The sequence below is a fragment of the Girardinichthys multiradiatus genome, chromosome 22 (assembly GCF_021462225.1).
Source record: "Girardinichthys multiradiatus isolate DD_20200921_A chromosome 22, DD_fGirMul_XY1, whole genome shotgun sequence".
Taxonomy (NCBI): Eukaryota; Metazoa; Chordata; class Actinopteri; order Cyprinodontiformes; family Goodeidae; genus Girardinichthys; species Girardinichthys multiradiatus.
The window spans coordinates 533,495-559,905 of record NC_061814.1 but is presented as its reverse complement, the minus strand read 5'-3'; the positions used below and the strand labels follow the sequence as shown (position 1 = coordinate 559,905).

General features: G+C 40.3%; 1 protein-coding gene across 3 annotated transcripts; it reads right to left on the bottom strand.

Annotated features, from left to right (window-relative positions):
• Positions 1-218: 218 nt before the first annotated feature.
• On the bottom strand, positions 219-26,411 carry cep68 (centrosomal protein 68). 3 transcript variants are annotated; one of them, XM_047351747.1, is made up of 8 exons: positions 26,121-26,411; positions 17,980-18,242; positions 11,248-12,291; positions 6,676-6,856; positions 6,417-6,592; positions 6,034-6,156; positions 1,330-1,426; positions 219-1,234 (listed from the first exon to the last, which is right to left on the bottom strand). In XM_047351747.1, exons 2-8 carry the CDS (start codon positions 18,211-18,213, stop codon positions 1,071-1,073), a joined length of 2,019 nt encoding a protein of 672 aa, XP_047207703.1. In that variant the 5' UTR covers positions 18,214-18,242; positions 26,121-26,411; the 3' UTR covers positions 219-1,070. The 3 variants fall into 3 exon arrangements, with proteins under 3 accessions (XP_047207703.1, XP_047207704.1, XP_047207705.1); XM_047351748.1 differs by having other exon boundaries at positions 6,417-6,589; XM_047351749.1 differs by lacking the exons at positions 219-1,234; positions 1,330-1,426 and adding an exon at positions 4,244-4,773.

The window sequence follows — 26,411 nt, the reverse complement described above, 5'->3', positions numbered from 1 at the left end:
AATTTTCATCATGACATTATGGAAAATAATGAACTTTATCACAATATGCTAATATTTTGAGAAGGACCTGTACACCTGTCCCAGCTTTTTCGAACATGCTGCAAGCATGAAATTCATGAGTAAATATTTGCAAAAAAACAACGTTTATCAGTTTAAACGTTGAATATTTTGTCTTTGTAGTGGATTCAATTGCATATAGGTTGAACAAGATTTTCAAATCATTGTATTGTTTTTATTTATGTTTTATACAATGTCCCAACCTCATGTGAGTTTTAATAACATATCTTCCAATACCATGTGACAAAATGATTCGATAAAAAATATGGTAACACTGCACCTGTTGAATCAGGTGATGTTGTTCAGAGTCATTTGCTTGGGATGCCTCTTGAAGATCTCCATTTGGAGATGTTCTGGGTAGGTCCTACAAGGAGGAGCAATTAGGACAAACTGGGGGGATTGTACAGTCCGACTCAATAAATCAGTATGTGTTCTGATGAGGGTCGTTTGTCAGATTAAAAATAACTTTTAAGCAGGTTTTAAACATACTTTTCATTAAAACCACATTTCTGTATTTAATATTTTAATGATCTGATGTAATATTCTAATCCTAAATGTCATGGTTTCATCAGCTGTAAGCAGAAAATCATAATTAACAGAAATAAAGGCTTGAAAACATCCGCCTTAGTGATGGAGTTACTGACATAAATAAACTTTCAATAATATTGCCCCATGAGAAGCTTGAGAGTGACCCCGAGGAGAGGAGCGGTCTGGGTTTCCCTTCTAGACCTGGTCCCCCTGGAAGACAGTGTATGGATGTCTGAAGCTGTCGTCTAACATTTATTTGTCCTATAGTTGAGTAGCTGAGCAGGGTGCCATCATCCAAGGAAACTGCCTGGGGTTCAGTATGGAGGAGGAGGAGCAGGAGGAGAAGAAGAGGAGACTTCAGATGAGCTCATTCTTAAACATAACAGTCGTTCTGTGCCTTGAAAATCATAATTACGGAACCATCAGAACCATTAGAAACAAGTCACAAAGGTAATATTGTCCCTTTCATAGCCTGTCTGAAGTTACTAGGTTCCAGCAGAGTTCTTCTCTTCTCTCAGCTGAACAGAACTGTGGTGAGTGGGCAGAGCCAGGCGGTCCACAGCAGACAGGATGGAGGAGAAAAAGTGGTCAGAGTGTGTCTGCAGAACTCCAGACTGCTTCTCAATAAGTAACAGTGTGTCTCTTAAATCTGCAAACAAAGAAACAGGACATACCAGAGTCAGGCTCTGCAGGGACATTTTATTTAAATCTCTTAATTCCAGGAGGTGTGTATAGAGCACTGACATGGAGAGGTGCCGTTGATGCAGCTGAGAAGATGCTGCCCAGCATGCAGAACACAGGAGGTCAGAGGCTGATGGCTGCTCACCTCCTTCTGAAAGCTCTACAAACACATCAGTCACTTACAGAGCGAAGACATTATGAAGCTGTGACTGAGGGTCGGGGGTTGCAGCATGTTTCTGCACAGTAAAATCCTTCTTATGTTGGGTTTTTACTAGAGATGGACCAATCAGACCTTTGTAGCTCATTTTCAATTGAAGTTATTTGTAAAGCTTTGACCAGATGACACCAATTTTGACTCATTCCCATTTCCCTTTAAGAACTACAATAGAATAATATACAACAGCACTCCAAAGATTTTTTTCTAAGTCTTCCTGCCGTGAATGATTATTTATATTAGGAGCAAAGGAGACGTTGCTGTGTGTTTAGGAGAGCAGTCGCTATAAAACATCTTAAAACACGATTACAGAGTTGAAATTTTCAGCATCTTCTGCTGCAGGTTAGCATGGTTAGCTTTACTAAAACAGTAGTGCCTATTGTGTATTACTTAAAGAATATAAGCCCTTACATTTACTATGAGATCATGCATTTCCAAATGAACCATGCTCTAAATGAACAGAGGCTGAAACCGCAAAGGGACAAAAACAAAAACAGCACCTTTGCTGTACGTTCAGCCTTTCTGTTATCAGCTGAACGTCTCCCACACTAAATGAGGGTTCATCACACCCACTGACCACACTGCTCCATCCAGTTAAAGCTGCTTTTCGCTGATAAATTTATTGATACACTGAGGTTTGTGCTCGGCCTCATGTAACAAGGCAGAGCCTAGATTATATAATGATGAGTGTTCCTTTGTCTGGGGTTCCACCTACTTTGTCCATGTGAGGAGAGGATTGGGCCCCGGAATCGTGTTGTGCTATTTTTCTGCTTTAATTATATAAAATAATTGAAACTTACTTATGGAATTGTAGTGTCTTATTTAAAAAGTTAAAAAGGGAAAACGGAAGCTCTTTGACTGGTATAAAGGCTTTGGAGTAACTGCGGTAGAGCGGTTACACAGATATATATATATGTGTGTGTGTGTGTGTGTGCATTAAACCTTAATTGTCTGCATTATGGCTGCAGCTATCGATTATTTTGGTAATGGATCAATCAAGCAATTATTTTTTCGATTAATTGATTCATCTAAAAATAGATACTCTTAGTAAATTATCATTGTTTAGTAAACAAGTGTTTTCAAAAAAAAAAAATGCACTTTAAATGCATCGTAAATGGCAAAAATGTAAAAGACTCAATTCAATGCTCAGAACATGGCACTTATAATTAAGTCTTTAAATAAAAAAAGTGAAAATGCATTTTGTCAAATGTTGCAAGATGCACAAAACATTTGTGAAAACATGAACAAAGCTTAGGTGAAGCTAAAGCTATGCCACTTGAGATGTTCTGGATGGAGCATTTTTACAGACAAAAAAGGGGTTTCTTCTAAAATGCTAAACATCATTTTTGTACAGTTTTGGCTTAATCACAGCTCTGAGTGGGTTGTTCTTTCAGCAAATGTATACTCCAGTTAACATTTCAATTACTAAATTAGTTCAATTATCGATTAATCATAAGTAATTTGATTAATTGTTTCAGCCTTATATACAGGGGTTGGACAATGAAACTGAAACACCTGTCATTTTAGTGTGGGAGGTTTCATGGCTAAATTGGATCAGCCTGGTAACCAGTCTTCATTGATTGCACATTGTACCAGTAAGAGCAGAGTGTGAAGGTTCAATTAGCAGGGTAAGAGCACAGTTTTGCTCAAAATATTGAAATGCACACAACATTATGAGTGACATACCAGAGTTCAAAAGAGGACAAATTGTTGGTGCACGTCTTGCTGGCGCATCTGTGACCAAGACAGCAAGTCTTTGTGATGTATGAAGAGCCACGGTATCCAGGGTAATGTCAGCATACCACCAAGAAGGACGAACCACATCCAACAGGATTAACTGTGGACGCAAGAGGAAGCTGTCTGAAAGGGATGTTCGGGTGCTAACCCGGATTGTATCCAAAAAACATAAAACCACGGCTGCCCAAATCACGGCAGAATTAAATGTGCACCTAAACTCTCCTGTTTCCACCAGAACTGTCCATCAGGAGCTCCACAGGGTCAATATACACGGCCGGGCTGCTATAGCCAAACCTTTGGTCACTCATGCCAATGCCAAACGTCAGTTTCAATGGTGGAAGGAGCGCAAATCTTGGGCTGTGGACAATGTGAAACATGTATTGTTCTCTGATGAGTCCACCTTTACTGTTTTCCCCACATCCGGGAGAGTTACGGTGTGGAGAAGCCCCAAAGAAGCGTACCACCCAGACTGTTGCATGCCCAGAGTGAAGCATGGGGGTGGATCAGTGATGGTTTGGGCTGCCATATCATGGCATTCCCTTGGCCAAATACTTGTGCTAGATGGGCGCGTCACTGCCAAGGACTACTGAACCATTCTTGAGGACCATGTGCATCCAATGGTTCAAACATTGTATCCTGAAGGCGGTGCCGTGTATCAGGATGACAATGCACCAATACACACAGCAAGACTGGTGAAAGATTGGTTTGATGAACATGAAAGTGAAGTTGAACATCTCCCATGGCCTGCACAGTCACCAGATCTAAATATTATTGAGCCACTTTGGGGTGTTTTGGAGGAGCGAGTCAGGAAACGTTTTCCTCCACCAGTATCACGTAGTGACCTGGCCACTATCCTGCAAGAAGAATGGCTTAAAATCCCTCTGACCACTGTGCAGGACTTGTATATGTCATTCCCAAGACGAATTGATGCTGTATTGGCCGCAAAAGGAGGTCCTACACCATACTAATAAATTATCATGGTCTAAAACCAGGTGTTTCAGTTTTATTGTCCAACCCCTGTATATACATTATTACAAAGCCTTTAAGAAAATCTAGTCTGTCTTTAGTGAATTATTTTGAAAATCTGGATGTCGTGCTGACAATCGTTTTTCCTCAGTCTAGATGTTCTTCAAGCTGCAGACATGTTAAGGTCCATTCAGACCAACCTAAGTTTCAACAAATTTTTCACCTCATTTCCATGCTGTCGCTCGCCTGACATTTTGCCAGCAATTCGCATGGTCAAAGGGCGACAACGCTCCACTCGCATCATCAAATAGGTGGAGCTTCTATCTGCTGCTTGCCAGTTTCAAGTCAACATGGAGCGAGTCATGGTGCTTTATTTAACAACGCCGCCAGCGTGTTCACCAGAGACGGAACCTGTTTCGAGAGTACCACCACCTACTCCAGGAGATGCGTCTGGATTACGGTCATTTTCAGCGGTACTTCCGTCTATCCAGGACCCAGTTTGAGTACCTGCTGCTCCGCGTTGGGGGACGAATCAGCCTCTGGGTCACCTACTACAGGGGCTCCATCCCTGCTGCAGAACGTCTGCCCATCTGTCTTCGGTGAGTAAATAAATCTCAGCTCAATAGAAAAACAGCCAAATTGTACTGTCCACATCTTCTAAATATAATAAACATTTTTGTGCCTAAACATGTGGACGTGGACCACCAAAATACACCAGAGAAGAGCTGATATGACAACAGAATGTAGCTTGGTAGCATATTGAATAATGCTGTAATAACGGCTGATCAGCCACTTAGAAATCAGGCTTGCTGACATGTGCATCTTAAAATTAAACGCTTGTGAATAAAATATCATTTCCTACATGAACATAGATGTACCTTGAGCAACTGCTGTGAGTTTCATACATATATGAAAACTGCTCTGCTGAAAAGACGGCTAAAGGCAAGAGGCGAATTGACAGAAAAGTTTAGGTTTTTCAACTCCAGCAAAATTCATCCATTGCGGGTTTCGCTTCACTTTATTCACCCTAATCGCATCGCGTTGTTTGCGTCCTTTGCGTCGCTTCGTTCCTGAACGCGCCTTTACATAGGGTTAACACGTAAATCGCTCGCTCCTGTCGTGTCAATCGCGTTCAGTCCAAACGGACCTTAAGGGAGACTGCCCTTCAACACAACTTGAAGGTAAAACATCTCAGCAGACTGTTTATCTCGTTATAGTCTGGCCATGCATATGATCAATTCAAATCAAATACATGTTAAATTACTAAGTCTCTTTGTTCGACAGTATTAGAGCCAGACTGAGTGAATATTTTTCTTTCTTCAAGACATGAGAATAAAGTCACAATTTTACTAGAATAAAGAAGTAATTTTATGAGAACTCTTACAAGAAAGCGCAGTTTTCCCCCTGGAATGTTGAACATCTTGTGAAGTTATACTTTTGTATAAGGAAATACTATGAAACAACTGTTCAGAAGAAAGAACCACATGGACTGCTTCTGGAGCCGTTTCATTACCACTTTGTTCTCTTATTCTGGCCCTAATGCTCATATCTTTGAGACTGAGCTGCTATCTGTGTCCTAACCTTTTACTCAATGCATGCACAGTACCTGTTTTTGTTTTCTAGAGCTCCTAGCTGTTTTATTCTTGTTCTCATTATTATAGTTTTCTACAGCACTTTGACATTTTAACTAGTTTTTCTCTTATCTATAAAACAGCTAGGAATCATGTCAACTGGTGCATGAGAAACGCAACACACATGCAGAACCAGACTACCTCAGACAAACTAAAATTCAAATGATGTGTAGGTAGGCCTGAATTGATTGTGGAACATTCTGAAAGTTCATTTCTGACCTGATAATCAGCCAGAGATGACTTCACACTGCCTATGTTTCTAGCAGGTGCAGCAGTCTTCTCCATACTCTGTGATAGGGCATACAGCTGCTGGATGAGCAGCTCCAGCTGTGAAGAGAACACCTGGAACAAACAGTATAAACCACTCACTTTCTATTGTTAATACAATGGAGATTATAAACCTAAAGAGTTCAAATCTCTTGGCTCTCTTTCCCCAGACCCCTCTAGATCCGAACATTCAAAAAAATGCTGTCCTGCTGTTAAGGACTTATAGGACCAGGTCCAAAAACTTGTCCTGTCTTAGCCTGAGAGCCAAACATTTGCAGATTACTGCTCGTTAAATGAGAGTGAGGCTGGTGAGTTACAGCTCAGGTTGTTCCTACCTGGATGTGTTTCATCAGAGAATCATTCCACTCCTGGCTGTCAGGCAGGGTGGAGCCATGCAGCTGCTTCACCAAACGCTCCCTGACCCCAGTCTGATTGAGTCCTCCTCCTGCAGGGTCCAGCCCGGCACCAGCACTGCTCCTCAAAGTATCAGAGTCCCCGTCACCGCTTGCTGCTGAGAAAAAAGCAAAACAAGTAGAACAGATGGGTGGCGATAAGGAGTATCTGTAGAGCCGTATATTGTCAGTAAATAAATACCTGTCTGAGCAGCACTTCTCTGCATTCCATCCTGTTTGTCCTGCACAATCTCTTGAGTCTGCTCATCAGCACCTGGGTTCTTTGCAAAGGTGACGGAGGACAGGATGGAAGTGGTGAACCGATCAATAGACGCACAGCTGGCTGTCACAGGTGGGCTCAGCTGGGCTGTCACCTCCCTCACCTGCTCCAAAGAAGAAGACACTTTGGTTCAGAACCAGAAAATATGGACGTTGTCATTTGTTCCTGTTGTAGCTTCACTGACATCATGACAACAGTCTGGAAGGTCATTTATGCACATTATAAATAACAGTGGACCCAAAACTGATCCTTGTGGCACTCCCATGGGAATAAGACAGAGATCAGATTTAACTCAATTAACCTCAAGGCATTGCTGTCTTTCTTCAAAATAAGATTTAAACCATGACAAAGCTTATGATATTTCAAAAGTCCCAATTTTTGAAATTAAGATACTATGATCCACAGTATGAAAAGCAAGTCTAAAACTGCATCAACAACGCAGCCTTTGTCTAGTGAGTTTTTTATCTGTTCCAGCAAGTAACAATTAGCTAATTCTGTACTTTCATTCATCCTTTTCACCTAACTTGTGGATCAGTGTAATTCCAGCATTTTTCCAGCTCTGTGGGGACATATTTGGCCTTATTGAGACATTTACTAGATATTTAGCAGGTTTTAGTAAATAGCTTTAAATTATTGCTGGTTTAGACATGACTGTTATCAGTCTTAATTGCTATTCCATTTGGTGAATCAATGAAAAAGGGATTAAACACATTTGTAATTGACTTATTACTAATGATAGGAATAAAAGATCATCTATTATTTGATGCTTTTTCTTATTTGATTTAGTTAATCTGTTAGCAAAAATCTATTTTTGCTAACATACAGTACCAGTCAAAAGTTTTAGAAGGCCTTTCTCACTTAATGGGTCTGTTTATTTTCATGACATTAAAATAAACATTTTTAAATTTTTACAAAATAACCACCCTTTGATGACTGCTTTGTTCTCTTGGCGTTCTCTCCATGAGCTTCATGAGGTGGTCACCTGAGATGGTTTTCCAAAGAGTCGTGAAATTTCAGTCATCACACCAAACGGCGGCTACTTTAAGGATTCTAAAATATAACATATTTAAAGTTATTTTACAATCTTTGTTTGCTACATAATTGCATATCTGTTCATTCACAGTTTTGTTGCCTTCATTGAGAATCTACGTACAATGGAAATAGTCATAAAGAAAACCAGTAAATGAGAAAGTGTTTCCAAAACTTTAGACCAGTAGTGTATAAATACAAACGTTCTCTAAAAATGTACACCACCTATTTTCAAACTGGTTAGGACTTAGCCACACACTCGCCTCATTAGTTATTTTGTTTTAGGTATTTTTCTAATTTAATTAATTTCCTTACTTAACCTCTTAAGTCCAAAGGGTTTTAGAAGGAATTTCCACCTGAAATTACATACCTGAAATAAGTCTAAATGCAAACCTTTGGTACCTGTATAAAAGGTAAAAAAAAATAAATTCCAGTGTAACCACTATTGCAACTGTTACTATGTTTGATTTATTTGTGATTAAACAAAGAAAAACATTTTGAATTTTTTGAGCCACGGCAACATTTTCTTATTAAATGAACATTGAAAAACACCATGAAAATCCTTGTGAAATCCTAGAACCCCCAGGATGTATTTATCAACATCTCAACTATAAACACAGCAAATTTGGACTGAATCAGTTGAAGTATATTTGTTCCACATAGGTCCAATGTCAGGCGGACCTGGGATTTTAGAACCATTTGGCCAAATGTGCCAAAACTGCGCCGAATGTGTTTTTCATCTCATAAAAAGGAATCTGGTGAAATATAAGTACGGATTTCCATTGTAGGACTCCTGCATATGACTTGCCTTTGGTCATCACATTTATCCCGAGTAACATCAAAATGTGCCAGAATGCACAGCATAAAATCAATATAATGAAAAGAAATCAAACAAAATTGTATCTGTTTGATTCCAACTGCAGGAACTTTATTGGAGAAAAGAAATGTTTTTTCAAAGACATGTCCAAAGTACAAGTAATAAAATCTAAAACAGTTTAATCATTTCTGGGATGGCTACCTCATACCTATCTTTCAAAATTAGACACAGAATACAGTTTTGGAGTAAAAACTGTTGCATGTTTTCTCCATTTGTGGATAATGGTTTTCATTGTGGTTCAGAGTCAAAAAGCCTTAGAAATGGTTTTGTAACCCATTTCTTTGTAATGCTCATTGATATTCTTTCTGTTCTGTACTCATAATTCCTTAGGCTGTATCCCAGCTGCTTTTAAACCCACTGCGGTCTAACAAGGGCAACTTCGAGCCTAATGTCCTATCAAACTTCAGGCCTATTTGTAAGTTGCATTTTCTTTCTAAAATGATAGAGGTGGTGTGTCTCCAACTTCAGGAACATCTAGATCTTGTTTGTCTGGTTTTAAATCGCCTCAAAGCACAGAAACAGCACTTCTCAGAGTTTTAATGATCTGTTTTTAACTACAGGCTCAGATTCTGCTGTTTTAATCTTGCTTAATTTTACTGCTGCTTTTGACACAATGGACCATAATGTTTTACTATCACGCCTGGACCAGTCTGTTGGTGTTAAGGCCACAGTTCTTAATTGGTTTTACTCGTACCTGTCTGGAAGACGTTCTTCTGTCCATTATTAATCAGTTCTCCTCTGAAGCCGCTTTGAATTGTGGGGTACCTAAAGGCTCCATCTTAGGACCTATTCTTTTCTAACTTTATTTGCTTCCTTTGGGGTCGATTCTTAGGAAATATGGTCTGTCTTTGCATTGTTTTGCAGATGATCAACAAATGTATCTCCTGTTGATAGCAAGAAGAAGCCAGTCTGTACAGGATCTGATGGAAAACTGACTTGCTTTCAGGATGCAGCAGTACTATTGATCCTTTGAGTTCTTTAATTGTACTGCTGTCAGGAATCTTGGGAGTGTTTTTGGATAAAGGTTTTAAATGTCATAAACAGGTCAGTGCAGTGGTCCTGTCTAACCTTTATCATTTAAGTTTAATTAGCAAAATCAAATGCGATTTACCTTCTAGTGGCCTTGAAAGGGTGGTGCATGCTTTTATTACCTCTAGACTGGACAACTCTCTACTACATCGCCCGAAGCTGGTCCAAAACGCTGCTGCCTGACTGCTAACAGGTACAAGCAACCTGAACATTATTGTCCTCCCTACACAGGTTGCCTGTACGCTTTAGGATTGATTTTAAGATCTTAATTTTGGTTTTTAAATTAAAGCGGTCTGTTGTGTTGTGTCTGAAAACGGTCTGGCCACGCCTAATCTAGCAGAGCTTCTGCACAAGCATGTTCCCAGAAGAAATTCTGTTGCTGACAGATGTTCCTAGAACTTATCTTGTGACCCGAGGAGATGGAGCTTTTTCTGTTGTTGCTCACATACTCTGAAACAATCTTCCCTGTTGCTTGGAGGAGGGACAATATCTTGAATAATTTTAAGTCCCTTTGAAAAACCCATTCTTTGAAGTTGGCTTTTAATTCTAGTCAAGTAGAAATATCAGGATGTTTAGAATTATTAGTCTTATTTTTGTTTAGTCACTGTTTGTAGCGGTTTCTTTTTAGTAGGTGTATCCAATTGGTCATTTGTATGTTTATTGTTTTTTTCTTGTATTTATGGACCTGTACAGCACTTTGGTCACTTTGGATGTGTAAAGTGCTCTATAAATAAAGTTTGATTGATTGGTAGAGGCATGATATGTTGTTTTGTGAGTTCTTTTAGCCTACTTCATTTTGCCAGAAAGGTTCTCTAAATGATTTCTTGGTTTGGCAGGTCTAACAGTAATTAGGCCTGGGTGTGGCTATTGTTATTGTTCCAATGGTTAATTGAAGTTAATTCACGAATTTACATGTGGGAGTGGAGGAAGTTGCATGGGTTGGTTTGGATAGCGTTTTTACCTTAACGAATCAAATCATCATCTGAAAACAGCATTTCGTATTAATTCAGGTAATCTTTGTCGCATATTAACATTTCTTTGATGACCTGAAACATTTCAACATGGCAAAAAAAGTAAAAACTGAAGAAATCTGTAAAGGGGGAAATACTTTTTCACAGCATGGTGGCTGTTTGAGATAATAACACCTAAATAACCAGAACTGCACAGCAGGGTTGTTGCCAGCGTGTAGCGGACCGCTACACTGAAAATTGTTGCTGCTACGCTAAAATTTAGGCTGATACGCTCATTTTTTATGAGGGTAGTGACCCTTTGACTGACATCTGGCCTCCCTCTCCGTGTGGTTTTTATGTCGGCTGTAGCGCATGCGCTACGTCTGCTCCCGCTACCTTTCATCCTATGTGACCGCTAACGGTAAAGCTTTCTAAAATCATGTCAGCTTCGAAAGGTGGGTATAAACGGCATCATATCATGAAGGGCCTGACAAAACAAATTATATTTTCTCATCCCCCCAAGCTCATTACAATTCCTGGTGAGAACCCTGCTCAGCCTTCTGATCATTACGCAGGAAAGTGTTACACATGGCTGACTGCTGCACGGACCTGTCTGGACAGCTGCTGCAGCTCCTCCAGCTGCTCTGGAAGAGGCCAGTAATCCTCATCGATCTCTCCACCAGCCCACCTAGACCGTGGGAGAACACTGGTGGAACGAATAAAAGCTGTGGAAGAGGAGGAGGCCACTGCAATGTCCTGAGAGTCACAACCATCCCTGCTTTGATAACTTGTTCCAGTTCTGTCCTTCCTGCAGTCCAAACTTTCCAGAGACAAACTGATGGGATGGGTAAGGGAGAGTGGTGTACTGCAGGTTGGAACATCTGAGGATCTGGGGAAGACCTGCAGGTCAGGTAACATGTACTCTGCACACAGAGGGCTTATGTCTCTGCTCCTTCCTTCTCCACTGTCAGATGGGTCGAACCCTGACAGGCTGGCAGAGTTGCAGAACTGGTCCATTTCAATTCCTGAATCCTTCATGATAAGATTGGTCCTGAGAAGAGAGTCTGTTTGTAGCTCAGAGCGGTTCCGCTCACTGTTGACATGTCCTGGTCTCAGTGGGTAGGTGTAGTCCAGCAGGGCTTCGTATTCTGTGTTTGGATTCCAGGCAGCAGACTTCCTGTCCGGAGAAGGAGGCATACCTTTAGGAATGGCACAGGCCCAGTAGTCCACCTGATAAGAACGCTCAGAGTTGACCCCTGAAGAACGTGGCTTTGTCTCTTCTATACCACTCCCTTCCCTTGGTCTGAGGTGGGTTTGGCTTGGGCTGTGGTACCATGAGCGTGGAGTGTATGTTGGATGAAGAACTGAGGACGTCAGACGTGGCCTCAGAGGAGGATTTATGTTCTGGACCTCAAGAACTGAACTTGAGAAGTTTCCCTGAGCTGATCTTCCATGGAAAAGTAATCCTGCAGTTGGTGTTCTGTGGCTCCGCTGGGTCTGAAGTTCTGGAACAGTCAAGGGTGAGCTGGGTTCTTCTCCAGAAGCTGTAGGAAGGGAGAGGTCACTTAGAGAGAGGTCATGTCTCTCTGGAAGCAGTGTCTGTGCTGGTTTGACCCGGTGGTTCATGTTGGTGTGTTCTCCTGAAAGGTGCTCCTGTAACACGGTAGAAAGAAATGCACAAAGTCTGAGTGTATGATATTATTATATTTACTGATATTTAGTCATAATTGTATTCTTTGGAGAAAAAAACAATATTTTTAATAAATCAGTCTCATATTAACATGTGAGTTTTTACCTCTTTAGTGATCTACAGTACTGTGCAAAGGTTTTAGGCAGGTGTGAAAAAATGCTGTAAACAACGAATGCTTTCAGAACTATAAAAGACGACTTTTTATTTTTATCAATTTACTAAATGTTAAGTGAGCAAACCCAAACATACAGCCAAAGAAGACCTATCTTCAGGGTAAAGAAGAACAGGACTTACTGGAAGTGATGGTATGGCCCCACAGAGCCCTTATCTCAACATCATGGAGTGTGTCTGGGACTACAGGTCCTTCTCAAAATATTAGCATATTGTGATAAAGTTCATTATTTTCCATAATGTCATGATGAAAATTTAACATTCATATATTTTAGATTCATTGCACACTAACTGAAATATTTCAGGTCTTTTATTGTCTTAATACGGATGATTGTGGCATACAGCTCATGAAAACCCAAAATTCCTATCTCACAAAATTAGCATATTTCATCCGACCAATAAAAGAAAAGTGTTTTTAATACAAAAAACGTCAACCTTCAAATAATCATGTACAGTTATGCACTCAATACTTGGTCGGGAATCCTTTGGCAGAAATGACTGCTTCAATGCGGCATGGCATGGAGGCAATCAGCCTGTGGCACTGCTGAGGTCTTATGGAGGCCCAGGATGCTTCGATAGCGGCCTTTAGCTCATCCAGAGTGTTGGGTCTTGAGTTTCTCAACGTTCTCTTCACAATATCCCACAGATTCTCTATGGGGTTCAGGTCAGGAGAGTTGGCAGGCCAATTGAGCACAGTGATACCATGGTCAGTAAACCATTTACCAGTGGTTTTGGCACTGTGAGCAGGTGCCAGGTCGTGCTGAAAAATGATATCTTCATCTCCATAAAGCTTTTCAGCAGATGGAAGCATGAAGAGCTCCAAAATCTCCTGATAGCTAGCTGCATTGACCCTGCCCTTGATAAAACACAGTGGACCAACACCAGCAGCTGACACGGCACCCCAGACCATCACTGACTGTGGGTACTTGACACTGGACTTCTGGCATTTTGGCATTTCCTTCTCCCCAGTCTTCCTCCAGACTCTGGCACCTTGATTTCCGAATGACATGCAGAATTTGCTTTCATCCGAAAAAAGTACTTTGGACCACTGAGCAACAGTCCAGTGCTGCTTCTCTGTAGCCCAGGACTGGGGAATGTGGCACCTGTAGCCCATTTCCTGCACACGCCTGTGCACGGTGGCTCTGGATGTTTCTACTCCAGACTCAGTCCACTGCTTCCGCAGGTCCCCCAAGGTCTGGAATCGGCCCTTCTCCACAATCTTCCTCAGGGTCCGGTCACCTCTTCTCGTTGTGCAGCGTTTTCTGCCACACTTTTTCCTTCCCACAGACTTCCCACTGAGGTGCCTTGATACAGCACTCTGGGAACAGCCTATTCGTTCAGAAATGTCTTTCTGTGTCTTACCCTCTTGCTTGAGGGTGTCAATAGTGGCCTTCTGGACAGCAGTCAGGTCGGCAGTCTTACCCATGATTGGGGTTTTGAGTGATGAACCAGGCTGGGAGTTTTAAAGGCCTCAGGAATCTTTTGCAGGTGTTTAGAGTTAACTCGTTGATTCAGATGATTAGGTTCATAGCTCGTTTAGAGACCCTTTTAATAATATGCTAATTTTGTGAGATAGGAATTTTGGGTTTTCATGAGCTGTATGCCAAAATCATCCGTATTAAGACAATAAAAGACCTGAAATATTTCAGTTAGTGTGCAATGAATCTAAAATATATGAATGTTAAATTTTCATCATGACATTATGGAAAATAATGAACTTTATCACAATATGCTAATATTTTGAGAAGGACCTGTAGTTGAAGAGACAGAAGGATGTGAGGAAGCCAACATCTACAGAAGATCTGTGGTCAGTTCTCCAAGATGTTTGGAACAACCTACCAGCCGAGTTCCTTCAAAAACTGTGTGCAAGTCTACCTAGAAGAATTGATGCTGTTTTGAAGGCAAAGGGTGGTCACACCAAATATACATTTCTCTTTTGTTCATTCACTGCATTTTGTTGATTGATGAAAATAAATGATTAACATTTCCATGTTTGAAGCATTCTTTGTTTACAGCATTTTTTCACATTTGCCTAAAACTTTTGCACAGTACTGTATATGACACACATTGATAAAGTCTAAAATCTATATTAACATACATGAAACAACAGCATGAAACCATGACTTAGAATGAATAAAAGGAGCAACAAAAATAATAAGTGTTTGAAAAGGTCAGAATGTTAATAAATGATGTTTCATAGAACAGTAAACCTGTAAAAAGCTAAATAATAGAAAAACTTCTGCACTAAACTGATAAAGGTGAGATTGAGTACAGTGTGTCAGAAGTGTTTTAGCCAAGCAGGAACAATGTGTTGAACCTTCCTCCAGGCCCCAGAGTGGCGGAGGTACCTGGTGTGGCATTGGTCCACCTTTTTGGTCTGTGCCAAAAGGACTTTATTAATTTCATTTGGTGCGGTTCGCTTTCACATTGTCCTTTTTGAAAGTGAACTATAACTTGTAAACAAAGAAATGACACCGACCCAGAACAGGAGGAAAACTATCAAGGAGGTAAGGCTTGTGGCACTGTGTTCTGCATATTTGTGCCGTTATTACAACTGCAAAATCACTAAGGGTCAAGAGCAGCTCATTTAACGTGGGTTTTGAACAGTTCTATTTCTGATTTCGGAACCCTGTCGGAGAATGTGTGCTGCAAGCCGAAGGACAGGACCTGCTCTGCTTGCCCTGTCCCACAACATGCTGGGAGCAGCGTTGCTAAGCAATTAACTGCTGATCAGGTATGATTTTAGTACCTCTGCTTTTGCTACCAGCTACGGTGGCTTGTTAAGTCCAAACAGACATATGTTTCTGTAGTTGGGTCGGATCCAGGCCAGTTCGTATTCACACCAGAAGTGAACCACACCAGACTCCGTTTGGATGCACCAAGACCCACTTTTTCAGGGTTCGCTTGAGTGTATTCACACCTGCACAAAAGGTCCAAACCAAGGGAGGAAACGAACTTTGGTCCATTTAAAACGGACCAAAGGCGGCAGGTGTAAATACGACTTTAGTTAGGCTGGAGTCTTCTCCAGGTGGTTCCCTGGTGAAACCTTAGTCGGATCGGAACTTCTCCGGTGCTGGAGACGTTACCTTTTAGGTTTGAGCTGGCCTCTGGTGCCCTGCGGATACCGACCTCTGCTTAGTTTAGAAGATGCTGCATGTGTTCAAACAAGGTCTGCAGATTTATCTCATTTCAGACAGCAGGCTGAAAGTTACAGAAGGTTAAAGGTCATACTATTCTTTTTACCATCTCATGGTTCTATCCTTTGGATGTACATGTCTGCTGCAGAGAAAGCTGTGCAGTCTGATAGCTCTGCTGTTGTGGTACAGTTTGACTGATGGCAGCAGCTCAAAATCTTCATGGAGATGGTTTGATAAGTCTTCAGAGCTCTGTTCCTCCAGCAGTTCTGATGAAGATCCTGATCATCAGGGAGTGGCTCTCCAATGATCTTCTTAGTGCTCTATAGCGTCCTCTTGTTTGCCATGTGGCTGAAGTACAACACAGACTAATTCAGCATGATATTAGACAATATTTTGATGATATCAGGTGTGATATCTGCCTAGTTTCTTCTTTCCTCTCCATCTCATGTGTGCCTCCATCACTCTGCGACCTTTAGCATTACAGACGATATATTGTGCAGGCTTAACTGAGATCAACACAGCCTCTACCACAGCTCGGTAGAGCGCTGTGAGGAGACTGGTACAGAGTGATCCATTTCCTCAGATGGTCTCTGCTTGGCCTGTTTCATCATCCCAGTGGTGTTCTTTGGTCAGGTAAAGCCATCACAGATCTGTGCTCAGAGGAACCTAACTCTATCCACTTTCTCTACTGCACTGCTGCGGATACCTTAGGTGCTCAGGTTGTGATCCTCTGAAGATGATCATCTCCTTTGTTTTGTCCACATTGAGCATCAGGATGAAGCTGTTTGACTTCCTCCCTGTACATTGATTCATTATTCCCAGGAATGAGTCCCACTACAGTGGTATCATCTGCAGGTTTTTCTTATGTATGGTTACACAGTGGTGTGTGAACAGCAACAGACTAAACACACAGCCCTAAGGAGAGACCATGCTCAGCATAACACTTAGAGAAGTTTGTGGAGTGACTGAGGTCTCACAGTCAGGAACCCACAGACAGGTGGCAGTGTTCAGGCTGGGTAGTAGAAGTTTTCCAGTTAGTTTCTGTGGAGGGATGGTGTTAAATACCATGAGGCGAGGTGTCTTTATTGTCCAGATGAGGGATTACTTTGTGCAGTGTGGTGCATCTTCTGATGAGCAGCTGGGGTGATTTAACGTGAATCTAGTGATGCAACAAGACTGGCTTTCACGTGGGTTTTAAGAAGCTGCTAAAAACGCTATATTATTATGGAGCTGAGTGGGACATGAAGGTCATCATTCAGACAACAGACTGTGTTGTCCCTAGAATGATTGTGAAGGTTTTAAAGCATCTAGGAATGATGGCTTAACTGGGCGAGATGCTGAAGCTTAAAAAACATCTGCCAGCTCATGAGCTCAAGCTTTGAGTACCAGGACCTGCTTCTATCTGTGGGTTGACATCACCTGGCAGTTTACATCACGGCTAATGTGAGGCCAGGGGAAAACATGTTTTCTTTTTCAGAACAAACCACAAGACGTCGCAGACAAAGTCTTTTTGGACAGACAAGACCACGCTGGAGATATCTGGTCATATTGAAAGGCAGCAGGTTCGGAGAACACAACACCTCATACCAACTGTGAAGCTTGTTGGTGGGGTGGTGATGATTGGGGCTTGTTTTGCAGCCACTGGGTGGACCATGAACTGTGAGGCCAGTGTCTAAAACCTGAAGGTGGGTCCTGAAACAGGATGATGTTTTTAAGCATAGCAGATAATCTACAAAATAATGTCTAAAAACTAATGTCTGCAAAAAAAGATGTAATGTTGAAAAGAGTGTAGTTCCTACGGCAACCCGGGAAGTACAACCTTCCACAGGAACTGCTGGTCATCTTCTACGATGCCATCATTCAGTCTGTCCTGCAGGACAGGTTCAGACTTCAACCAACAATCAGGTCCACAGAGAGGATCATCAGAGCTGACCTTCCCTCCATCCAGGACTTGTACAGATCCAGGGTCAGGAAAACATGTCTGCAGACCTCACACATCCTGGACGCAAGCCGTTTAGACTTTTACCTTCAGGTCGGAGCTACAGAGAAGGTTTCTTGACCCAGGCTGTCTCTCTGATGAACACTTAATAGCTACAGGCTACAGATCAGGAATGAGGAAGAAAGTTGGTGACTAACTCTTGGCTTTCCCTGCATCTCACCTTAGCTGTCTCTCCATTTTTACTCTACTGTTTCTCACGAAACATTGTTTTCAGTCGGGTGACCTTTGAGGAACTGACATGATCATCATACTGAAAGGACTGAGCCTAAAATGGTTCACAACTAAGAGGTGATGATGACCTGTGGAGGAACAAAAAACAAGTACCCCTTTCCCATCCTTCTCACCTCCTCTGGGAGCTTCTGTGCATGGCTCATCTTTAGGATGGACACATGATGCTCCTCAGTGAACAGCGGCTTTCTCTCCACATAACGTCTGTCAGTCAGATAGCAGGTTGTGGGAGCTATGGTCACATTTTCATGATGCTTCTTATTGCCTTTTGGCTCAGCTTTGTCTCTTCCACCGTCTTCTGCAGGTGGACGTAAGAATCTGTTGCTGTGCTTAAATGTTGAGACATGCATCCTGCATCACTGGCTAATGGTGGGGGCTCCTGCAGTGAAAACAAACAGAACAACGTTTATTGGTAGAAAAATCAGAGAAATATTTGACATGCTCTTGTGTGATTGTGTGTTTTGAAAACATTGAACAGTCTGGCTTAAAGTAAGTTTGGAAATGAAATAAAATATGAAGCTGATTAAAGTTAGAATTTGCTGATTAGTAAAAAAAAAAAAAGGAATCAGGATAAAAACAAAGTTCCTATAATTCTGAGATCTGATGGAAAATATCCACTGATCAACCATCCAAGAGCAAACAGGACCCTTGTAATGCTAGAAAGTGTTCTGATCCATCTCATTGTGGAGTCCCGTAGCTCTCGGAGGGTCTGTTGGTGTATCTGCAGCTTGCAGCAGTAGATCCTGTTAAGATCATGATGAGGTGCCTCCATGTTTCAAACACAGCTGGGATGGAAACAGCAGACAGTCTTTGTGTTTCTGTGGAGTCACTACACAGCGGGCCTGTTGAGCCTCCTGATGGGTCCAGGTACTGCAATGATATGTTGCTATTCACCTGACTAATCTCATTAAAACTGCATGCTTAGCGCTGACTGTGTTCACTGCAGCAACACTGAAGACTAATGTTGACCCGGTGCATCTGCTAACAGCTGCAGGATGCTCAGAATCATGGACTTGTAAGGATTTCCTACTAAAACATGCTGTGTATTTAAATGCCAACAACTGACTACGCACCAAAGATCCAGATGTGTGAAGCTGTGTATGCATTGATCCAGGCACATTTCCTGTGGAAATCCCTAACAAGATGGAACTGACTGACATGCCTTCATTTAGATATGGAAATAAGTCGAAGAAGTCCTGCATGTGTGAGTCTGAGTGCAAACGAAGATCACATCTTCATGCAGGAGGAAGACATTTACATGCACCACAACTACTAAAATGTCATGTTTAAAATCAAGGACTTTGTTCATGTTTTGCACCACTTAGAGGAGTTGCAAGCACCGTTACAGTACATGAATGCAGAGGTGGAAGCAGAGAAAGGCTGCAGCATTCAAGCTTTACATGTGATTATTCACATCACTACTGTAAACACAGACTTGGTAGGGGGCTTGGTAGGACTTCAACCCGCAAAAAACAGGAAGCAACTTTATTTAATCACTAGTAAAAAAAAAGCAATGCTGCAAAGATGAGATGATGTCATCACAGCAGCCCTTGATGTTGGTTCGAAGCCTTTGTGCGTCACATTCAGTCATGGTCAGAGACTGACAGAGAAATGCTTGCAGTTCCAAACTTAACTTTAATGCTTCTCTGTTCAGCTGCATTGTGAAAATTTGATAGAACTGCTGATTTCAGGATAACTTCATCCCAAACATCTGGTATGGCTCGGCTCAGGGTCGACTGGCAAGGTCCAGATCAATTTGTTAGCCCACTCTGAAAAGAAAAATCCTCCAGCTGATTTTGCTGGCTTAAAACTTGAAACTCCCAAGTTCTGATTGGAAATGGAAGGCAACATTTGCCCTGAATGTGATCTTACTACTGAAGATACATTTCAAGGCAGAATTAAAATGTCCAAGTTGTCCCTTGGCTGGAATGCTCCGTCATATGTCCTGTTTGGCTCAGCATTTATAGTAGGAAGGATTAATAACAGGCAGAGTCCTCCAGTTTATGCAGATGATCTGCTCGGTAAACTTTACTTAATGACATCGTGAAGGTATTCTCCATGTTTTCACATGTTCAGGTTATCGGTTTAATGTTCATTTCAGACAAAGACAACCTGAGCAGCATTGATCATCTTAGTGATGATGTTGGAGGCACCATTACTTTTAAAACAACATTGGAGGATGGAGTCGATGCAATCCTCAGGATACCTGAATTAGGTTGGCCAAGTCCAGTCCTGAAGCTCTGCAATCCTGCGATTTTAAACGCATCCCTTCTCAGACCCACCTGAATCAAATCAGAGGCTCATTTCCAGACTTCTGCAGAATCATTTGAGTTGATGGATGAATTAATGGGATACTTAGAAGGAAAAGTAATCTGGTGTGGAGATTTTAATGCTAACAGCACATTATGGGGAAAATGTAATGATAAAAATGGACAAGTTATTGAAGAAATAATGGAAATAAAAAATTTGGTATGTATAAATAATGGAAGAGGAACAAGAATTAATGTAAAAACAGGTACAGAGTCTGTGATTGATTTAACAATAGTATCAAATTGTTTAGCCAATAACTGTGAGTGGGACATTGACAAAGATACAACAGTAGGCAGTGATCATTATTCCATTAAAATCATAACAGGAATATTAATAAATAACAGGAATACAGGATTATATAAAAGATGGAACTTTAATAAGGCTGATTGGGAAAAATTTAAATATTTAAGTCAAAAGAAATTGGAAGAAATAGATGAGTCAATTGATATAAATAGTTTAAATATAAATATCTGTAAAAACATATTACAGGCTGCAGAAGAATCAATAAAAAAAGGAGGAAGAAAGAACGATAAAAAAATTGTGCCATGGTGGACAAAAGATTGTAGTGAAGTAATAAAATTTAGAAATAAAGCATTTAAAATATTAAAAAGTAACCCAATTTATCAGAATCTAATTGAGTACAAAAGAAAGCAGGCAAAGGTAAGAAAGATCATTAAACATGCAAAAAGAGAATATTGGAGAAACTTTTGTAATACAGTAGGGAGAGAAACAAAAATTGATCAAATTTGGAAAACGATTAAAAGAATGAAAGGTATTAGAAAAGAATATGGATATCCTATATTAAAAATAGATAATATAACTATAACGGAAGATAAAGAAAAAGCAGAAATATTAGCTAAAACATTTAGTAAAATTCATAGTTCAAATAATATTAGTGAAGAGGGAAAGAAAGGTAGGGAAATCACAAAGATGAAATATAAAGACTTAATGCAAAATAATGTAGATACAAATAAATTAATAAATGAACCATTAACAAAAGAATAATTTTACTTTGTTACCAGGAAAACAAAAAATACATCACCTGGAAAAGATCAAATGTACTATACGATGATAGAACATCTTAATGATAAAATATTATAATTATATAATAAAGTCTGGGAGGAGGGAGAGCTGCCACAGAGCTGGAAGGAAGCAATTATTATTCCAATAGTTAAACCAGGAAAAGATAACACAAAACCAGAAAATTATAGACCGATCGCATTAACATCAAATATTTGTAAAATAATGGAAAAAATGATTAATAATAGATTAACATATTATTTAAATATTAATGGATATATATCTAGAAATCAAAATGGGTTTAGAAAAGGGAGAAGCACAAATGACTGCATTATGTTTAGAATATGAAATTAGGAGAGCACAAATAAACAAAGAAAATGTAGTAGCTGTATTTTATGATATAGAAAAAGCTTATGACATGATGTGGGTTGAAGGATTATTAATTAAATTACATAAAATGGGTATTACTGGAAAAATGTTTAACTGGATTAAAGATTTTTTATCAAATAGAAAAATACAAGTAAGAATTGGTCAAGAATTGTCAGATAAATATATAATAGATAATGGTACTCCTCAAGGAAGTATTATAAGTCCATTATTGTTTTCTATAATGATAAATGATGTATTTAAAAATATTGGTAAGGAAGTCGGTTGCTCACTATTTGCAGATGATGGAGCTATATGGAAAAGGGGTCGTAATATCAAACTTATTGAAAAGAAAATACAGGATGAGATTATTAGAATAGAACAATGGGCAAATCAATGGGGATTTAAATTCTCAGTGGAAAAAACAAAAGTAATGGTGTTTACACAGAAAAGGAAAAGAGAAAATATAAAACTAAAATTATACAATCAAGTTTTAGAACAAGTAAAAAATATAACATTTTTAGGTATATGGTTTGATAAAAAATAATATTGAAAGTACATATAGAAAAAATCATAAATAAATGCAAAACAATATTAAACATTATGAGATGTATGGCTGGTATTGATTGGGGAGCAGATCGAACATCATTAAAAAGAATTTATACAGGATTAATTAGATCAAATATTGATTATGGAAGTATAATTTATGGATCAGCAGCAAACACTCATCTTATAAAATTAGACAATATACAACATCAAGCTTTAAGAATTAGTACAGGAGCAATCAGAACCAGTCCAACAGCAGAACTCCAGGTAGAGATGGGAGAGATGCCATTAGATTTAAGAAGGAAACAGTTAGCATTAAATTACTGGATAAACTTACAAAGCAATAATCTGGATCATCCCACACATGATATTTTAAAACCATGCTGGGAAAAAGAAAAAAACAAGTTATAAGTTTTGGTTGGATTATCAATAATATAGCAGAAAAATTTCAAATATATGAAAAAGAAATAAGTTCAATGTTGCCTTTGCCAGTAGTGCCACCGTGGCTGTTACCAGAAGCAGTGGTGGATATGGTGTTGATGGAAAAGAAAAAGGATCCAAAATGTAGATTAGATTCAAGTATAATACAAGAATATATAAACAATTACTATCATTATGTCCAGATTTACACAGACGCATCAAAAACAGATGAAAAAATAGGAGTAGCATTTATAATACCAGAATTTAAAATAAAAGTAGGAAAAAGAATTACAAATAGATTATCAGTATATTCAGGAGAATTATTAGCAATATTGTTAGCAGTGCAGTGGGTGGAGGATATAAAACCATTAAAAACAATCATTTGTTCAGACTCAAGTTCAGCATTATTAAGTTTAAAACATAATCATTCAGAGGGTAGACCAGACATTTTGTTGGAAATAAAACTTACTTTATTTAGAATACAAAGAATGGGATTAATATTAGTGTTTTTATGGGTACCAGCACATGTAGGAGTTGGAGGGAATGAGAAGGCGGACAGGATAGCAAAGAAGGCAACACAAAACAACATTAGCTTTATAATAAATATTAGTAGGTCAGAGGCAAGAAATATAATTAAACAGAGAATCAGGAAAGAGTGGCAAAAAAGGTGGGATGAAGAAAAGAAAGGAAGATGGTTTTACAGAATCAACAAGATAGTAGGAGAAGTAAGAACAGGAAGAAGGAGCAGAAAAGAGGAAAGATTAATTACAAGATTAAGAATAGGACATACAGGACTTAATTCTACATTGTTCAAGATAAAGAAACATAATACAGGAAAATGTGATTATTGTGGAGAGGAGGAAACAATAGAACATGTAATATTGAAGTGTCAGAAATATGAACAAGAAAGAACAATTTTAAGGAGAGAATTTGTAGGTATTAAAGAAAATTTTATATTGAGAGATACTTTGCAAAGAAGTTTAGGTAGCAAACATATTCAAATTATAATTAGATTTTTCAAAAGCACTAAATTAATAAATAAAATTTGATTGTTGTAATAGTAAATAAGATTTAAAACCATGAAGAACCACACTCCATACCAGTCGGTGGCGGTAATGCACATCTTCAAGTTATTTGCCAACTGCCAAAAAACAACACAGAAGAAGAAGAAGAAGACTTCTGCAGAGCTGAGTGGCTGAAGGCTGATGAGGGAATTCAGACATTTTCTCCAGGTGCTTTGGACCAGGAATGCATTTAAAAGCTGCAGGTTAGTGGCTCTCCAGGACTGGACCTGGACAGCCCTGACCTAAATGCTTCTTTCTCTTCTCCTCAGAACTTACTACTGAACATATTCCACCATCAAACTGAGCATAGCCTTCACACTGTACCCATTACAGCCCTGTCAGTACCTCGCTTGGTGGCTGCAAGGTGCCACAGTAGCAGGTTCACATCTCAGATCAGATCTCAGGTACCTTATGAAAGGTGATCAGAGACAAATTCCTTTTCGGACCTTTAGCTAGAGACAGTAAGCCAACTCTGATGGCCACCAAAGGGGACTACGGGTTTTATCTTTCCCAAGAACAGTCTATTCCAGTTCTTACTGGGTCTGAGGTAGACAAGGTACACTCTTGACCGGTCCATTTCTGTTTGACCACAACGCCCATGCGATGTAGATATTGTCATCTGTACACGGTCACTAGGGTCTGCAAGGGGTCTCTGTAGTCATCTGTCTTCTGGCCAGATTTATGGGACCACAATGGCGGGGACAAAAATGCTTTCAGTTAGAGGGCGACACCAATCCCAAAGCAGATGAAGAAAACAATGGTTCAGATCATGAAGGACACAGAGAGGTATGTCAAGACCTTAAGGTGGAACTAAACCCAATGTAAAGCATAACTCCGCCCACAGCCAAATTTTGAAAAATGCCACCAAAGTGGGCGGTGCCACGAGACACTGAGGGGCGTGGTCAAATGTGGGGATGAGTGGGAGGGGTTGAACAGGGGTGTGGTCAGGAGGACGAGGGAAAGTGACAGCTAGCTTCATTTGACATATTGAAACATGGAGAGAGCAGAGCGACGCTGGTAGTTTCGTTACAGATAGACTTTGTGAGGTGGAAGATTTTTAACCGCCCTTTTGTGACGTACACATGTACCAAGCTGTACCGTTTCAACCAATAGGAAAATTCAACCGCAGTGGTCACTGTTCAACGCAAAGAGGGCAGCACTAAGATGGTTTTTGCTTCATTAAACAAAATTGCACAGTAACATAAAGATAGCACCTTTAAGGCCCAATTTTTACAGTTTATCTGCAAAAAAGGCTGATTTGGTTTAGTTCCACTTTAACGAGGAAACCATGTATGTTAGCACGCACACACACACACACACACTTCAAGTTTGGCACTAAAAAACAGAAGCAGTGGGACAAGTGGGAGAAAGCAGGAACCTTGCTGCAACGTGTTACCCTGCCTTCTGGCCTGAATCATTTATAGAGCCGGCTGGAGACGCTTCTCCTTTCGCTGCTTTATGGATTTGTAATGAGGAAACTCTTCTCTTCTTCTAGCAGGAGGAAACCAGTTATGTCTGATTGTGAGTACACAGTGTAGGATGTGACAGAGTAACCCACACCAAGCTGATGAATGCCTCTTTTTATCCGAGGATACAGGGTGCACATATCTAACAATGGACAGTACCGTCCAGTGTTTCCAGTACACTGTGAGCTTCTGTTAATGCAAAAAACAAACGGAACCTAAACAGGCCTGTTCAACCATAGGACATCTCTAACCCTAAAGACAGCAAGGAGGTGTACAGGAAGACGCTGGGGGGGAACGCTCCAACAGAACAATATCAGAGCTGTTCAGGGATGAAGAAGATCACAGGCTTCAAGCAGGAGGATCACATAGAGGGACGTCTGGACCGAGCCAACGAACTGAACACGTTCCTCGATAGGTTGAGCTCAGAAACAAGCTCAGCGTGTTCTGATGTCTTACTGATGAAATCAGTCTGACCACTTGAATATTTTCTGGCTATTTTGTTTAGGTGGACATCCATGTCTTACAAACTAAATCAAAGAAGCACTCAGATGGTGTGAAGTTCCCACTACTATAAATTCTGACGGTGATTGGTTGGACTGGACTTTATTCAGGGGTGTCAGTGTAAGGGGGCCTGAATACACATTCATGCCACATTTTCAGATTTCTATATGTAAAATAATGTTGAAAAATATTTCTCGTTATGTGGCGCTTTGTGTCAGACTTCTAACATACAATTTAAAGAGCGGTTTTGTTATAAAGTGAGGACATAAACCAATTCACATCCATATAAATCTGTGGACGAGCCCACGGTACCAAGCGACACACCTGACACAGACACTGAAGATTTATCCGTCTTTTGGTTCCAATAAGCCTGGAAATGAATCATTAATTAGTCTGTCTGAAGAAGTTATCTGACGCATCACAATGTCCACAGCAGGCGTTCAGCGGAAGTTTCATCACGTCCTCTATAAGCGCACAAAGAAAAGTGGACAAAGAAGCCAGAAAAGCGAAAGTGCTGCTGGGGCGGCCATTTCTAACCGCCCAGCACAAAGCCCGGGTATTTACCTGCTGTAGCGTCCAGCTGCAGTGACCTTCTTCCCGGCCGGTAGCTGTGGGTGCTATCAGCCTCCTTCCTCCGCAGCTCTGTCTCCAAGCTTCCGCCTCCGTCTGTTAACTACTGTCGCTGTCCGTCACGAACACGCCTCATTCTCTTTACAACACTAACATGTTCATTTCATGGAAAACGTCTCCTTTAATCACATACATCAGGTGAAGGAAACAGTTCTAACAACTAGAGTTAGTAGTTCTAATATTACTGACGGAACCAAAAAATACACTTTGATTTTTATCACTCTT

What these genes read in the sequence shown, in the direction of transcription:
- cep68 (XM_047351747.1), bottom strand. Translation starts at nt 18,213, where the DNA reads ATGCATGTCTCAACATTTAAGCACAGCAACAGATTCTTACGTCCACCT. An exon ending in GAGAAGTGCTGCTCAGACAG is followed by an intron (nt 6,593 to 6,675) that starts GTATTTATTTAC and finishes CTTTTTTCTCAG; the next exon opens with CAGCAAGCGGTGACGGGGAC. An exon ending in CATCTCTGGCTGATTATCAG is followed by an intron (nt 1,427 to 6,033) that starts GTCAGAAATGAA and finishes ATGTGTTTGTAG; the next exon opens with AGCTTTCAGAAGGAGGTGAG.